The sequence below is a fragment of the Trachurus japonicus genome, unplaced genomic scaffold, assembly GCF_045865225.1.
Source record: "Trachurus japonicus isolate A0001 unplaced genomic scaffold, Traja_1.0 AP029917.1".
In the NCBI taxonomy this organism is placed as follows: Eukaryota; Metazoa; Chordata; class Actinopteri; order Carangiformes; family Carangidae; genus Trachurus; species Trachurus japonicus.
The window spans coordinates 6,125-21,234 of record NW_028220050.1 but is presented as its reverse complement, the minus strand read 5'-3'; the positions used below and the strand labels follow the sequence as shown (position 1 = coordinate 21,234).

General features: G+C 41.3%; 2 protein-coding genes and 2 pseudogenes across 3 annotated transcripts; 1 reads left to right on the top strand and 3 right to left on the bottom strand.

The window, feature by feature from the left end:
- Window positions 1-4,423: 4,423 nt before the first annotated feature.
- LOC146960849 (histone H3-like) lies at window positions 4,424-4,869 on the bottom strand (annotated as a pseudogene).
- A 351-nt stretch (window positions 4,870-5,220) lies between these two features.
- LOC146960848 (histone H2A) lies at window positions 5,221-5,655 on the top strand. Its single transcript, XM_085772008.1, has one exon. The coding sequence runs from the start codon at window positions 5,232-5,234 to the stop codon at window positions 5,616-5,618; it is 387 nt and encodes a 128-aa protein (XP_085628134.1). The 5' UTR covers window positions 5,221-5,231; the 3' UTR covers window positions 5,619-5,655.
- A 4,008-nt stretch (window positions 5,656-9,663) lies between these two features.
- Window positions 9,664-10,332, bottom strand: LOC146960847 (histone H1 pseudogene; annotated as a pseudogene). Its single transcript, XR_015035353.1, has one exon. The product of XR_015035353.1 is annotated as a histone H1 pseudogene (transcript).
- Window positions 10,333-12,908: 2,576 nt separating this feature from the next.
- Window positions 12,909-13,340, bottom strand: LOC146960846 (histone H2B 1/2). The gene has a single exon (XM_085772007.1). The coding sequence runs from the start codon at window positions 13,328-13,330 to the stop codon at window positions 12,956-12,958; it is 375 nt and encodes a 124-aa protein (XP_085628133.1). The 5' UTR covers window positions 13,331-13,340; the 3' UTR covers window positions 12,909-12,955.
- Between the last annotated feature and the right edge of the window lie 1,770 nt (window positions 13,341-15,110).

Here is a 15,110-nt window from a genome sequence, read left to right as displayed (position 1 = left end):
AGAAAAAGACTGGAGTGACAGTGAGTGAGTGAGTGAGTGAGTGAGTGAGTGAGTGAAAGAAAAAGACAGGAGTGGCAGTGAGCGAGTGAGTGAAAGAAAAAGACTGGAGTGACAGTGAGCGAGTGAGTGAAAGAAAAAGACTGGAGTGACAGTGAGCGAGTGAGTGAAAGAAAAAGACAGGAGTGGCAGTGAGCGAGTGAGTGAAAGAAAAAGACAGGAGTGACAGTGAGCGAGTGAGTGAAAGAAAAAGACAGGAGTGACAGTGAGTGAGTAAGTTACAGTGAGTATATAGGGTATTTTTGTCTGTCTCATGTTTTACTGATGGATTTTTAAAATTCTGACCAATCAATATCAGTCCAAAAGTTATTGCTCATAACAAACCTTGTTGCGGTATTGGGAAGTTGGCCCATCAGACACCAGGTGGAAATGTTTTACTGTGGGGTGACTGGATTTTATATGCTGCCACACTGGATCCAGGTGTGCCCACGTCGCTACAGCATCGTGCTTTAGACTGCTGGATACCGTGGCAAAGGCTTCCGGCTGTCCCTCACTCACATACAGGACACCAGTATGCAAAGTAACCTGTTTGTGACCTCCACCAAAGTGTGTGTCCTTTATTTCTTTGCTCCACTTACAGTTGTAATTTTCACTGTAGTCAAAATGTACAACTACTTCATCTTCCACCAATCTCTCTTTCAGCTGCCTGATCTCTCTGAACTGGTGTGCTATATTGAAGAGGTGCACCTTGAAACGTGCAGGTCATTGGTTGTTTTCTCCACCAGTTGTTGTAGGCTGGCCACTTTAATATCCAGAGCAGTGTGTTTGCCTTCAACCTCAGTTGTGGTGCCATCAGAGGATTTTTTTGAGTATGGTGACGTTTTTGTCACTCACTCGTTCCATCTCACGATGTTGTTCTTCGTGGCTGGGTCCATCACAACTGGCAACATGCTGTCTCGGCAGGGGTTTGCAACGGTTATATGCGCAGTCGATGTTGCTCAAGTCACACACCGTTAAGCTGACCAGGTCTGCCGGCTTATTGCAATTTATCAACCCAAGCTGATGCAGCTTTTTCACTTTGTATGTGAAATTTTCATGGAGTTTGCAGGCACACGTCTCCCTATCCTTCACTTTTGGGCTCACAATCCAGAATGGACGATGCTTGCAGAACTGCGAGCGGGAAATCTTCATAGAGGGATTTTCGCTCAGAAAGACCATGTGGAGATTCTCTAGTGTGTCAGTGAGAGATCTCTTCCTAAAGATTGCGCCATTTCTCCTGATTTCTCCAGTTTTTCCATTGATCACGGTTGTGATGTCATCTCTGTGAAGGAATGTGTGGATCTGCCTTCTCATGTCGTGGCGTCTGTTCTGTGCAACCTTCCTTCTGTCTGCTAGCTTCCTTTGTGTCTGATGCAGCCTTGCAGAATTCTTTGCTTCAAGACGTTTTTATTTTTTTTCTCAGGTTGTCGAGCTCCTTGTTTTTCTTCTCTAGCTTTGTCAGTGTGATCTTCAGTTTTTTAGTTAGCTGGAGTTTTTTCTTCACAGACATTGCTCTTTTAGGTGTTGATGTCGTTGGACCAGGGGGTGATTGTGTTGGGTCACTGGTCTGAGTTCTTCTGGTTGATTGAGTGTCCTCCTGGAAGAGAGAGTGAGACAGTGAGTGAGACAAAGTGTGAGTGAGTAAGTCAGAGACTGACTGACTAGAGTGAGTGAGTGAGTGAGTGAGTGAGTGAGTGAGTGAGTGAGTGAGTGAGTGAGTGAGTGAGTGAGTGAGTGAGTGAGTGAGTGAGCCAGTGACAGAGAGAGCAGTGAGTGAGTGAGTGAATGGGTGAGTGCTGAGATATAAAAGCTATAACACCTTGTTACAGGATTGTTCATCCCTTGGCTGTAGCACTGGCCTGGGCTGTAGGGGTTGGTCCTCAGATCCATCAGATGGGGGGCTGTCATTAAGAATTGCCTGGAGGCTTTTGTTCTTCTTCTTGTACCTTTTAGAATTTTCATTCCACTTGGCTCTTTGTTTTTGTTGCTGTTTAGCAGTGAGTTCGCCAATCGACTTTAAAAGTCCCCTCTCTTTTCTCTTCTTATACCTGCATGTAATACAGAATATCAAATAATTCTTTATTTCAATAACACATTTTTTACAATTGAATTGCAACTTTATGTTTTCTATCTCCCAAATCTCAAATCAACCCCTAAACCTCAACCCCTGAATCCTATTCCCGCCCACACACACACCCTTGTTATGCTATCTTTGTGAGGACACTTATCAACATAGTGTATTCCCTAGCCCCACACACACACATTCTTGTAATGCTATCTTTGTGAGGATACTTATCAACATAGTGTATTCCCTAGCCCCACACACACACATTCTTGTAATGCTATCTTTGTGAGGATACTTATCAACATAATGTATTCCCTAGCCCCACACACACACACACACATTCTTGTAATGCTATCTTTGTGAGGACACACAGTTCTAACCTCTCTCTTTCCTTCCTTCTGGATTCCTCAAGAAGGTCTGGATCAGACCTAACCTTTGCTCTGTGCTTCTGCACCCTGGCCTTTGTTGCTTCTCTGGCTGCTCTCTGTTTTGCCACATCTCCTGATCTTAATTACAAAGGTTATACAACATTATTGAATACCGCCAGTCTTGATACAAGTATATTTCTAATATTGTAACACTTTACAATAAGGGTCCCTTAATTAACATTAGTTAATACATTATTAAGCATTAATATAAACTAATGTGTTAATTAATTCTAAGTAATGCATACATAATGATAACTAATTACATTATTCAACTTTTATTATTATTTAATAATTTATTAACTAACTTTGAGTAGTAAACCGTTCTGCTTACTAATAGGCTACATTAATTAATCCTAAATTATACGTAATAATGATCTGTAAACTGTTAATTAATGCTTAATAATGTACTAACTCATGTTAATTAAGGAACCCTTATTGTAAAGTGTTACCAAAGTAAGTCTGTAACTCATTCCCGTAATTTTTTATGACTTTTTAAAGAAAAAAAGAATTAAATTAGCTAAAATGGCTACAGCTAGCTAGGTAGTTAGTAGATATGAGAATAAATGCTGCTACAGTACAGTATAACCCCGAGAAAACGAACCACAAAATCTGTAGCCCCGATTATACATATATAATACATTACCGTAACACTTCCTTTCATTACCGTAACAGCCTTGCATATGTTACGGTAATGAATGCAGAGCGTTACGGTAATGAATGGCAGTTCCCATGTTGCTAGCAATAATTAGCATAGCTAGCATGACTGGGCAGAAATATTTTCACTAACATTAAGCTCTATAAAAGTTACTTTTCCACAGAATATAAAGTTATTATCTACAAAACTATTTTTAATATACCCTGTTATGGTAATGAACAGTAGTAGTGTGCCAAGGGGTGTATATAATTACAGTTTTTAACATATCTACTGGAAGAACTTGAAAGATGATCTTACCTGGTAGCCATTTTGCAACTTCTCTTCCACAAAAGGCATCATGGGACAAAAAAACTTTATTTGTTGGAACACAGGGATTTTAATGGAGCCAAATATCTCTGTTACGGAAATGAACTGTTCATGCTCCGGACACATATGTTTGGCCCAGAAAGTAGTTATTCACAAATAGTTGGCCCAAAATGGTAACACTGCTAGTTAAAGGGTATAACACCAACCATTTTTTGTATTTATATGTATATTAAATTATGAGGATGTATTGTGATAATTTGGGGTTTAAGATAAAAAATAAAAGCCTGGACACGTTACGGTAATGAACTTTAAGGTTGAAATGTTGTCATAAAATATAGAGTAATTCATTAAATGCAAAGACAACAGTAGTCCTACAATTAGTACATAACCTAGTTTGATATATAATACAAATGTATGATTGTTTTAGTAGTTTAGTCTATAAAATCCTTACAGACATGTCAAAATGCAATTCCTTTTTAAAAAAAGGATGTTGAAGGTAGATTTTCAGAAAGTGTCCCAGTTTACCCATATTCACCCTATAGCTAAGTAGCTAAACATAACGAATCAGTCAGTAACTTTGACTGTTAGCATCTGTTGAGAAATAAAAAAAAAAACGATGATTGATTCCTAAAACAAGACAGGATACCTCGTTGCCATTTCTGACAGGGTGCTCAACGATGTTACTCAATGACACTGTCGGCAACAAAGTATCACACCCTTTCCTTCCTCTTTGTTCTTTTGTATATTACACTCCTGCCTGATTTGTTATGCAAGCTAAATGTATCGATAATGAACATCAATGAGATAAACAATTAGAGTAGGTAGATAAACATACACCGTTTTTATGTCTTTTATATTTAAACATTGGTGTGTGCAAATTGGCCAACATCAGAGGACAAAGCTCTCGAGTTTAGAGTGAAGTGGCTCTTAAAAGAGCCGTTGTAGTTTTAGTGGGAGCAGCCTCTTTAAGCTCTCTCTCCACGGATGCGGCGGGCCAGCTGGATGTCTTTGGGCATGATGGTGACCCTCTTGGCGTGGATGGCGCACAGGTTGGTGTCCTCGAACAGGCCCACCAGGTAAGCCTCGCTGGCCTCCTGCAGAGCCATGACGGCGGAGCTCTGGAAACGCAGGTCGGTCTTGAAGTCCTGGGCGATTTCCCTTACCAGGCGCTGGAAGGGCAGCTTGCGGATGAGCAGCTCGGTGGATTTCTGGTAACGGACGGATCCTCACGGAGAGCCACGGTACCGGGCCTGTAAACGGTGAGGCTTCTTGACGCCGCCGGTGGCCGGGGCGCTCTTCCGGGCAGCCTTGGTGGCCAGCTGCTTCCTGGGGGCTTTGCCTCCGGTGGACTTACGAGCGGTCTGCTTGGTTCTTGCCATTTCACTGTGTCTTTCTCTAAACTGGAGAAAAGTGTGGTGAACCGCCGCGGCACTCGGCTCTTAAAGCCTGAGACCGGCTGGGACACAGTGACGCTGCTCGACGTCTGTGGCTGGTGATTGGTGAGGGGCTCCAGCTGGAGCTCAGCGCCGCCCACAGGACCAACCCGCCGCCCGAGTCTCTGCTGCTCATTGGAGGAAACAGCTTTGAAAGAGCCCGGACAAACCCAGAGCAGGAAGCCGCTGCTGGAGCCTCTCTCTGGTTGGTCCAGCACAAAGCGTCCCGCTCCTGCGCTCATATAAGACACAGTTGAGCTGAGGAGCCTCACATTTCTTTGTACCCAGACTAAAGAAAACAATCAACCATGAGTGGAAGAGGAAAGACCGGGGGAAAGGCCAGAGCAAAGGCAAAGACCCGCTCCTCCCGTGCTGGGCTCCAGTTCCCAGTGGGTCGTGTCCACAGGCTGCTCCGCAAAGGAAACTATGCTCAGCGTGTGGGGGCTGGTGCTCCCGTCTACCTGGCGGCTGTGCTCGAGTACCTGACCGCTGAGATCCTCGAGTTGGCTGGAAACGCTGCCCGCGACAACAAGAAGACCAGGATCATCCCCCGTCACCTGCAGCTGGCCGTCCGCAACGACGAGGAGCTCAACAAGCTGCTGGGAGGAGTCACCATCGCTCAGGGTGGTGTGCTGCCCAACATCCAGGCTGTTCTCCTGCCCAAGAAGACCGAGAAGCCCGCCAAGGCCAAGTAAACTTCTCCTGGACACCACCAACACAAAGGCTCTTTTCAGAGCCACATACTCAAACCTAAAAGAGCAATAATCACTATCTTGTTTTTGCAACAGACTGACATGTCATTCATTTGTTGTGATTTTGTTTCACTTTTGTGTTTTCCTACATCGATAAAAGTGGCATACTACTAGAGGCTAAGAAGCCTGTTAGTCATTATTGTACCATGATAATAGGTTGTTCTGGCGACAGGGGGCGGGACCCCAGAATGTGTGCGCGAGCCTTGAGAGAGGGAGAAAAAGAAGGGACTGCGTTTTGCTATAGGCCTATTGGCGCTATGGCCCACAGTAGCTTATCCACCTTATGTAGCCCCGCCCACTTTGCCACTTCCGGTTTGGCCGCGATTGTGTTACGACTTCCGGTCAAATGCGGAAGTAAAAACTGATGTAAACAATCGACTGAATTTGCAGTATATTGCGGGACAATTACAATACAGACAATCAAATCAACATGGACAACACTTGAGGGGTGTACTTCGAAGCGAGTTTAGTGGGTTATATTTTATAATTATATATTTTTTATTGAGTCTAAAGCCAGGCTTTCCTGTACTCTCTCTTTCAACCCAGCTAGATCGCCATGGAAACTTATGGTAACAGATGTTTAGCTCATATATTCAGAGTTTAATCCTAAAATCGGCTATAAAAGCGCCGCTGTTTCACAATTTAACTCATTTACAGCGTGACTTTTACTTTGAAATCCAAGTGGAGCTGGCAGAACCAGTACGGAGGGAGAGATCGCGCTGATCCGCTGCTGTTTACCAACTGTTGAGCCGAGCGTCAGGAGCTCATTTATATATAGGCTATTATATTACTTGGATATAAGCTGCAGCATGGACGTCGGAACTATTTACTGAGAGAGGGAGGGGGGTTTTTTGTTGTGAGAGTCGACTGTCACCTGGAGCAAACTGACAACTATATGATCAGAAACTCGTTCAACTCTGGACTGTCTGTGAAGACTGACGGGAAGCTGGCCTCAGCTGCTTCAGAGAGAGCCTTGCACTATCGGACCTGGGTCTCTGCTCCGTGTCCAGAGCCTGGTCAGGCCGGGACACGCTGTTCACGCTGTGAACCTGCTCGCTAATGTGTAAAAGAAATAAACGGAGGGATTTAGAAATAAAACCCTCCCTCAACTACTGTAACTTAAATGTGGCCATGAATAAACTTGTTTCGCCTACAGCAGTATTGCCCAAATGCAAATATTGAATACATCTCTATTTTCACAGTTAAAAATGTCTTTGTCACCTAAACTACCCCCCCGCCCCCTCCAAAAAAGAGAAAAGAAAAGAGAAACACTGTAGCATATTTTCATACGCACACCCAGCCTGAATTGCGATCAGTAAAATATATAAAAGTAGGCTATAAAACACAATTTAAACATGAAAGTTGTTCCTCTAGTTTATTTTGTTTAAATGGATAAAGCTTCATAATTAAAAGTATAGCGCAATGTCCAGCTGTCAGAAATTAAAAGCAGCCTCTTATGTGCATTAACAATGTTGCTTCGGGCTGTGATAGCGTTTTTTTTTTGTTTTTTTTTTAATTCGCTCCTACTCTCCAAACAAGCTGCTCACCTTGGCTGAAATCAGCGGGGACACGCTTTTAACCAGACTCTAGAGTAGATGGAGGTGGGTGCAGGTCGTACAGAGCTCCACACACACTGGGACAGAATGAGGTCGATGCTCAACTGCTATAAAAACTCACACGTTTTCTTCCAGTGATTGTAGCTTCCTCTTTATAATGCTCGTCATTTTTTGCAATCAACAACGGGGAAAAAAACCCGGATTTGCCAACAAGAAACATCTGAGAACGGACTCAAATAATCAAGCTACCGCTAATGTACTATACGACTTCCAAAAAAAAAAAAAACTATACGACTTCCGGTCGTCACCGGAAGTTCCAACACAATCTCACAGCGTTCCATTGACTCCATGGTTGCCCCGGAGAATAAGGTGAATACTGAAATAAAAAGTGAGAAACCAGCACGGAAGTGGTTTATTATCGGAAGCTACAATTTAAGCTCATAGCATGTAGGCTGTATAAAATATGTGGAACATTCATCAGGCATTGAGCATATACAAATATTCACCTGCAGCCACATGAAGCTGGTTTAACAACATGTTTAAATGATTATTAAATTCATAAAGCAGTGAATGAAACCCTGTCATTAACTTTTTTTATTCATGTAGGCTACTCCACTTCTGGGCCATGAGCCTCACAATAGATCCACGTCATGTGATTGATTGTACAAAAGCACATTAACACAATGTTCAGTCACTGTCTCACAAATTACACGAAAAAATGAAATTGTTATGGACTTACCTGTGAAAACTTTATTTAAGTTAACTAAGTTTTTCCACATGGAAATGATTTATTACTCTGTGGTTTTGTCATAAAGTGTAGCCTAATGGTATTTTCATTCCCTAATCATGTAAGATTTATGGCCTCTTCTAGTCTTGATCATGACATAATAACTAGACAGAAGCTCAATCTAAGTTTAATTTAAATAGAAATTACAAGTTTCATCTTATGACATATCGAAAGAGCAGTGTGGGCTACTTTAATGAATTTCACAACGTGTTTGTTTTCTTGGCACTGTCCAATGAGTTTTATATAGAAGACAATATTTTGTTTAGCGATAGCTAATGATAATGGCCAAGGGACAGTAGTGTACTTGTATGTCCAATTATCTAAAAACTCTTAATTTACCATAGAGAGTTTTAGCTTCAATGAGCAAATCTATTTTGGACAAATAGCTACCTGAAGTGTGGACTGAATATGAACCTGCAAATTATTATGCAAATAGGATTTCAGTGAAAAAAACAAAACATGTATTTTTAGTTTTTCAATTTAAGTTTTCAATTGTACTACTGTTTCTCTTTTTTGTTTAGATCACTGACATCACTCTCACAGACAGGTTTAGCAGTTAGTTTCCCTGAACTCATCAAAGAATTACCACATTATTAAGCAAGTCACAGGTTTTATGCATAGGCAAAAAGAAAATAAAAAAAGTTATTTCATGAAAAAATGTGAAAAAATTTGTATGTGATACAGAGCACCGACAGGTTTGTTCATATTGAATGGATATGGGGAAAGTTTCTATCAGACAAATACATCGTATTGAAAGAAAAGAAGCCACTGATGATCAACCTAGCATTTAAAGCAGCTGGTGCATGCTGTTGTACATAAAGCTGTATTTCAGCCATCTTAACCAATTCCCCCAAGGAGAAATAATGAGCAGTGGGCTCAGAAATACATGAAGACTCCTTTAAAACTGTTTCATTCACTGATGAATACCATGCTACACTTGATAATGGAAACGGATGGAGTTTATGAATGGTTAGCACCCCACCTTTAAAACAACACCTTTACAAGTTCAGTGGCTGAGAGAGTTGTTATAAGGTGATGTCAAATAAGGGCTTCTATGTTAATATGTAACTGATATCCAAATGCAGAATAATACATAAAATTTCCATTTTCAATTCTTTACAAAACACTGAGTGTTTTGCATAATGATTTGGAAATGTATTTGTAGTTGTTTTAAAATAAATACATTTTAAAAAAGTTGCCATCATCATAATCACCCCCCCCCCCAAAAAAAAAAAAAAAAAAAAATCCAGATGGATTGTTAATAATATTGTTGAGGAACAAAAACATTTCCTATTGACTGTCGTTGTATTGAATATTTAGGAAAAACTAAAAACAGCATTTAATTTGGAGCAATGTAGTGTGGCTTCTTCATTCAAGTAAATTTCCAGCCCTAAACATGTAGTTTGACATCTGATCTAGTTCCCATGTTCAATTTTAACTACCCAGTAGTTTACTTTGCCTTAATCTGCCATAGCGAAGTTGTTTCTAGGTTCTAGCTCTAATCTTGTGGTGTATTCATGAAAGTTTATTGACCCATTGGGGATTTAAATTAAAAGAAAATAAAGACAATTGTCAGTAGAGGAATCAGCTCTTAGAGAAATGTGTGTGGCTCTTAAAAGAGCCGTTTGATATTATTTTTAGGTGTCTGAGGAACAGCTCACTTCTTCTTGGGTGCTGCCTTCTTGACCTTAGGCTTGGCCACCTTCTTAGCGGGGGACTTCTTGGCAGCAGGGGCCTTCTTGACCACCTTCTTGGGGCTCTTGGTTGCCTTCTTGGGGCTCTTAGCTGCTTTCTTGGGAGCAGCTGCTGGCTTCTTGGCCTTCTTGGGGGACTTCTTAGCCGCTGGCTTCTTGGCTGCCACCGCCTTCTTGGGCTTCTTGGCCGCTGCGGGTTTCTTCGCTGCGGGCTTCTTGGCTTTAGGAGCGGCCTTCTTGGCTGCGGGCTTCTTGGCTTTGGGCTCGGCCTTCTTGTTCATCTTGAAGGAGCCGGACGCTCCGGTTCCCTTGGTCTGGACCAGAGTGCCCTTGGTCACCAGGCTCTTGAGAGCGATTTTGACGCGGGACTTGTTCTTCTCCACATCGTAGCCTCCGGCGGCCAGAGCTTTCTTCAGGGCAGCAGCGGACACGCCGGTCCGCTCCTTGGAGGCACCGACAGCCTTCACGATGAGCTCGCTGACGCTGGGACCGACTTTCTTTGGCCTGACGGCCTTCTTCTTGGCCGCTTTAGCCGGGGCGGCGGCTGGAGCTGGAGCAACTTCTGCCATTGTTTCTTCTTGTTCTCTGTCTAACACGACTGACAACTCTGAGTGAGCGGACTGTTGGAAATCCCGGAGCAGGAGGCGGTACTTAAACACACCATGAGAACCGTGGAGACTCAGTCCAGCCGTGGCTCCTCTGTGCAGCCTCGACACAGGGACACTTTGTGTTTTCTCGTCGCACAAAAAAGGCTCAAAAATCAATGTAAGAAAGTTACTAAAGTCTGCTAATGAACTGAGCCGATAGCGGACTTTATTCTCTTCATATTCAAGTCACGAGTAGCTCTGATTGTCTCTGGGTTTTGTTTGTGGAGCCTCTAAACCTCAGCTGATCATCGTGTCGGGCACCGCTGCTCAATGACTTTCCCCACTTTTATATCTTCTAAAACCATATAAAATGCACCACAATTGCACCGAAACTAGTTTTCTAGCTCGTCAACATGTTTATTTAGAGATCCTGATTAAAAACTACCAGCTGCTGATGATCAGTTTGTAAGAAAAACAACTTATTCTTCTAACAGCAAACACACTAGGAATGTGTGTCAGCCAAAACAAAGGACTGAGTGTCCAGATTTCCTATCACCTCAGATAAATGCTGACAATAGTTTAAATTGGAAAAATACATGAAAGACACCAAAATGTTTGTACTTAAAATAAAATCAATTAATTTATGTCTCCCTTTCAGCATTTTACATGTTAAATCTGAGTGTTTTTGCTGTGAAGATTCAGAATGATGTATGATGTTGGTCAGTTCAACAGCTACTGTATCTAGAGCGAGCAGTGACACTGTGTTGAATTATAACTGTTTTAACTAAAAGAAATAACTCTGTTTATTAATCTGAAAACATGCCAGAGAAAGAAAAGGTAAATACTGTTAGCTGAATCATAAGATTAATAATGCATTTCCCCATTATTTAAAAAATAATCACACCCAGATTCTACCACGGCCTTTAAAAAGTCTCAGTGATATGCCTATCAAACAACTTTTGCTTTAAATACTTTATTTCACCTCTTTATTTCACTCATGTAAGTACATTCTATTTGTTATATAAATGCACATTTTCCTTGTGATGTTACTTAGTTGTGCATGTTATTAAAGGCTATTTGCATACATTTGCGCTTCACAGCTGGTTTCTAAAGTCAGCTTCATTTCATGGCACCTCATGTTTGGCGTAACATGAGGCAAGTAGCCTACATTGTTGGTGTATGATGTCTCAACATTCACTATTCTGAGGCAATGTTGAGACATCGTACAGGAGGTGGATGGCTGGGTGGTGTAGGGACACCACCCTGGTCTTTACCACCTCAAAGACAAAAGAGGTAATCAGTAACTTCAGAATTACCAAGGGAGGACACCTCCCTTCAATATGAATGGGGAGGCAGTGGATTGTGTGGACAGTGTGAAATCAATGCATATCAAACACCTTAAACCTGGTTAACGAGTCGACAGAGGTTCTTCTACTTAAGAAAAGTGAAAAAGGCCCAACTCATTCCAACTCCGACAGCACCAGAGCATCCTTACCTTCTGTATTGTTTTGCTATACTGAGTTTAAGGATCTGCATCAAATGGTAGAGGCAGCTCAACAGATCATCTCAACACAACATCTTCAGGTAGACTGCAGAAGAAGGCCACATTTTAATTGTAACAAATACAACAGTGACGCTAATTTGGACATTGCATCTAAAATAAGAATTGATTATGTTTAAAGACCAGCCATTCTCAGTATATTTGACAAAACAGATGCAATCACACTGACCACTTTCTTTATCATCTTGGTGTTTTACTCATTAAGTGGGCTACTTTCTTTGAACACACTAGTCATGTTTACATGTAGGCCTACATTTTCTCTACAATCTGATTATAATCATTCTGATCGGAAATTCCATCTTCACTGTTTACATGGACGTAAAATAAAGTGATCTTATTAAAATGTGTGTACATGCATCAAGCAATTAATGAGAATAAATTCACTGTGACATGCAGTGAAGTTTTGCAGATCAACTTTGTTGCGATTTATGAGAGAATCGGCTACAGCAGGACCATCACGTAACAGCAACGGTTAACTTTGTGCCCCTTCCACCACCAAAAACCAGGAGCCAGTGGATGAAGGTCAGAAGCTACTTTGATCAGATTATCCATTTACATGGAGAGCCAGATATTTCACTGGCATAAACCTTCCATCTTCATCAGTTTTTTAAACCATAACCATTTTTTAAAAAAAATGGTTATCAGCATTGATTGTTCATTTGTGTCCATGTCAACCTTCAGCTCATGTATTTAACCTTTTGGCAACAAAATGGTAATGTGTTGCATGACTCAATAGAGTTGATAATTTTACACTTTATAGTTTGTTACCTTTTGGCTATTTAACAGCAAATTGTGTGGCAAGATTCATTTTTGTAGGATTGAAGTTTGCACTTGTAGATGCAGAACAGAAACTCTCCACATTTTTTTTTCCAAGGCTGAAATATTCATTGGCTACATTGTTGCTCTGGTGACAACTACATTACACTAGTGACACCAACTGATGCCAATTGTCGCATTTTATAGTTTTATTGATGCACACTTGGATGCAACTCGTCAGAAAATGTTTGTTATTAATTACAAGGATAGTTTGCACTTGTAGATTGTGTGTGTGGCTCTGAAAAGAGCCTTTGGGTCGGGTGTAAACAGCAGAGGTGTTTACTTGGAGCTGGTGTACTTGGTGACGGCCTTGGTGCCCTCGGACACGGCGTGCTTGGCCAGCTCCCCGGGCAGCAGCAGCCTGACGGCGGTCTGGATCTCCCTGGAGGTGATGGTGGAGCGCTTGTTGTAGTGAGCCAGACGAGAGGCCTCGGCGGCGATGCGCTCGAAGATGTCGGAGACAAACGAGTTCATGATGCTCATGGCCTTGGACGAGATGCCGGTGTCGGGGTGGACCTGCTTGAGCACCTTGTACACGTAGATGGCGTAGCTCTCCTTCCTGGTCTTTCTCCTCTTCTTGCCGCCCTTCCCGGCGGTCTTAGTGACGGCTTTCTTGGAGCCCTTCTTGGGCGCGGACTTTGCGGGTTCAGGCATGTTGATCAGAGGATCGTAGAAACCACAATGCTGACGGGAAGGAGGCGACTGGCTTTATGTAAGCTGTATGCAAAGTGACTGTGAGGCCCCCCTCCTGTGATTGGCTGAACCTCCGACTTGTAGGCCGGCGGACCGTCTTTCTACAGTAATCTACTTTTGCCAAACTCTCTAAAAAGTTGTTGTACAGAGGAAGAGAGTAAAACTTATCAGGATTAACAGTTAAATTACTGATGCATGTTTTGGGAAATCTGTATCACTACCCTATCATTAAATCTACATTTAATTTTAATAATTTGAATCAGTGTAAATAAAAGCCATATGTTTTTATCTAAAATTTATTATTTTTGTTTTTGTTCTCCTTCTCCATTTTCTTCTTCATCTTCCTCTTGACACTGACAAAACAGTGTCATACTTTGTTACTGTCATTTTGTAACCTCTTTAATGTGAGCACCCTGAGAAATGGCAACAAGGTAGCCTATTGTTTGTTGCACTTTCTTATGTTTTATATAGAAATCATTAGTAACTTCTCAATCTATTGACAGTACATGAATATGCTGGGCTGCAGTATCAGTGATTACATGTAAATACTGATTTGTTATGTTTACTTACAATATTATGTTTTTGATTACAGTTCACAGTTACTTGGTTTCGTGATAGTTGATTGTTTTTGTGATTTATACACATTTGCTGACTTGTTTTTTTTGTTGTGATTATAGCTTTTATGATGTTGATGTCTGTGAGCAACGATGTACACTGTAACTAAAATGCCTCATTATTTGACTGGAGACCACTACAAATGAGTATTGATAACAACAACAATTATAAAAAAAATTTAAAATAGAAACCTTAATAAATCACAATAAAACAGGGGTTTATCTCGGGAATCTTGAGATAATTCGATTAAAAAGTGGGACGTAGAAACATGGTTAGAGAGAGAGAGGTTGATATAGAGAAAAATATAAAACATTATCTCTTAGAGATGTTCATTAAAAACGTTGCTGCAGAATTAGGCCTATTGCTACGCCTTATAAATATCATTACACAAGCCATACCATCATTGACCAGGACCAATTGTGCTCTACAGCCATGTGCTCTGCTAACAATGACAGTTATCGTTATTGCAAGTGTACAGATCACAAAAAAAACCTTCCCTAAAGTTACATTTTGTGGTGTGTGGTGGAAATGACCCCAAGGGACAAGTGTTCTTTTTTTAAATCAAAAAAATACATGAAACACCAAAAACACATGATAGGCTACAACTCATTAAAAATTGGAATTTCCACTTGTCTATAAAGTTATTATTACCGTAGATCAGAATTTAATTCAAGGATTGGATGTCACAAATCTAGGCCCAGGGGCAAAGGAAATAGCCTGCAGCCAAAATCAATATATATTTATATATATATATATATATATATTTATTTATTAAAGGGATAGTTCAACATTTTGGCAAATTGGCCCATTGCCATAATCGCTATAGTCATAGCAGTAGGTTTGTTACCTTTAATTGTCGGTGTAAGCTATTTTTAGATCGGAGGAGCGGAGCGGCAGGCTGCTCAGGGCTATCTATGCTACGGAGGCTAAGGGAATTTCTTGGTTTTCCTCTTCAAACTCATCAAATACACAACCCAACAACTCCAAAAGGCTGTCGTGGACAAGTTGTGAGCTGCACATTCACCACGCTATGAGATAATAACAGAACGTTACCAGACAGAGTTGTTTTCATGCAAAACCGCTGATGCGCGTTGCGTTCAGGGACAGTTTTTCAGCAAGCAGACTC

What these genes read in the sequence shown, in the direction of transcription:
- LOC146960848 (XM_085772008.1), top strand. Translation starts at nt 5,232, where the DNA reads ATGAGTGGAAGAGGAAAGACCGGGGGAAAGGCCAGAGCAAAGGCAAAG.
- LOC146960846 (XM_085772007.1), bottom strand. Translation starts at nt 13,330, where the DNA reads ATGCCTGAACCCGCAAAGTCCGCGCCCAAGAAGGGCTCCAAGAAAGCC.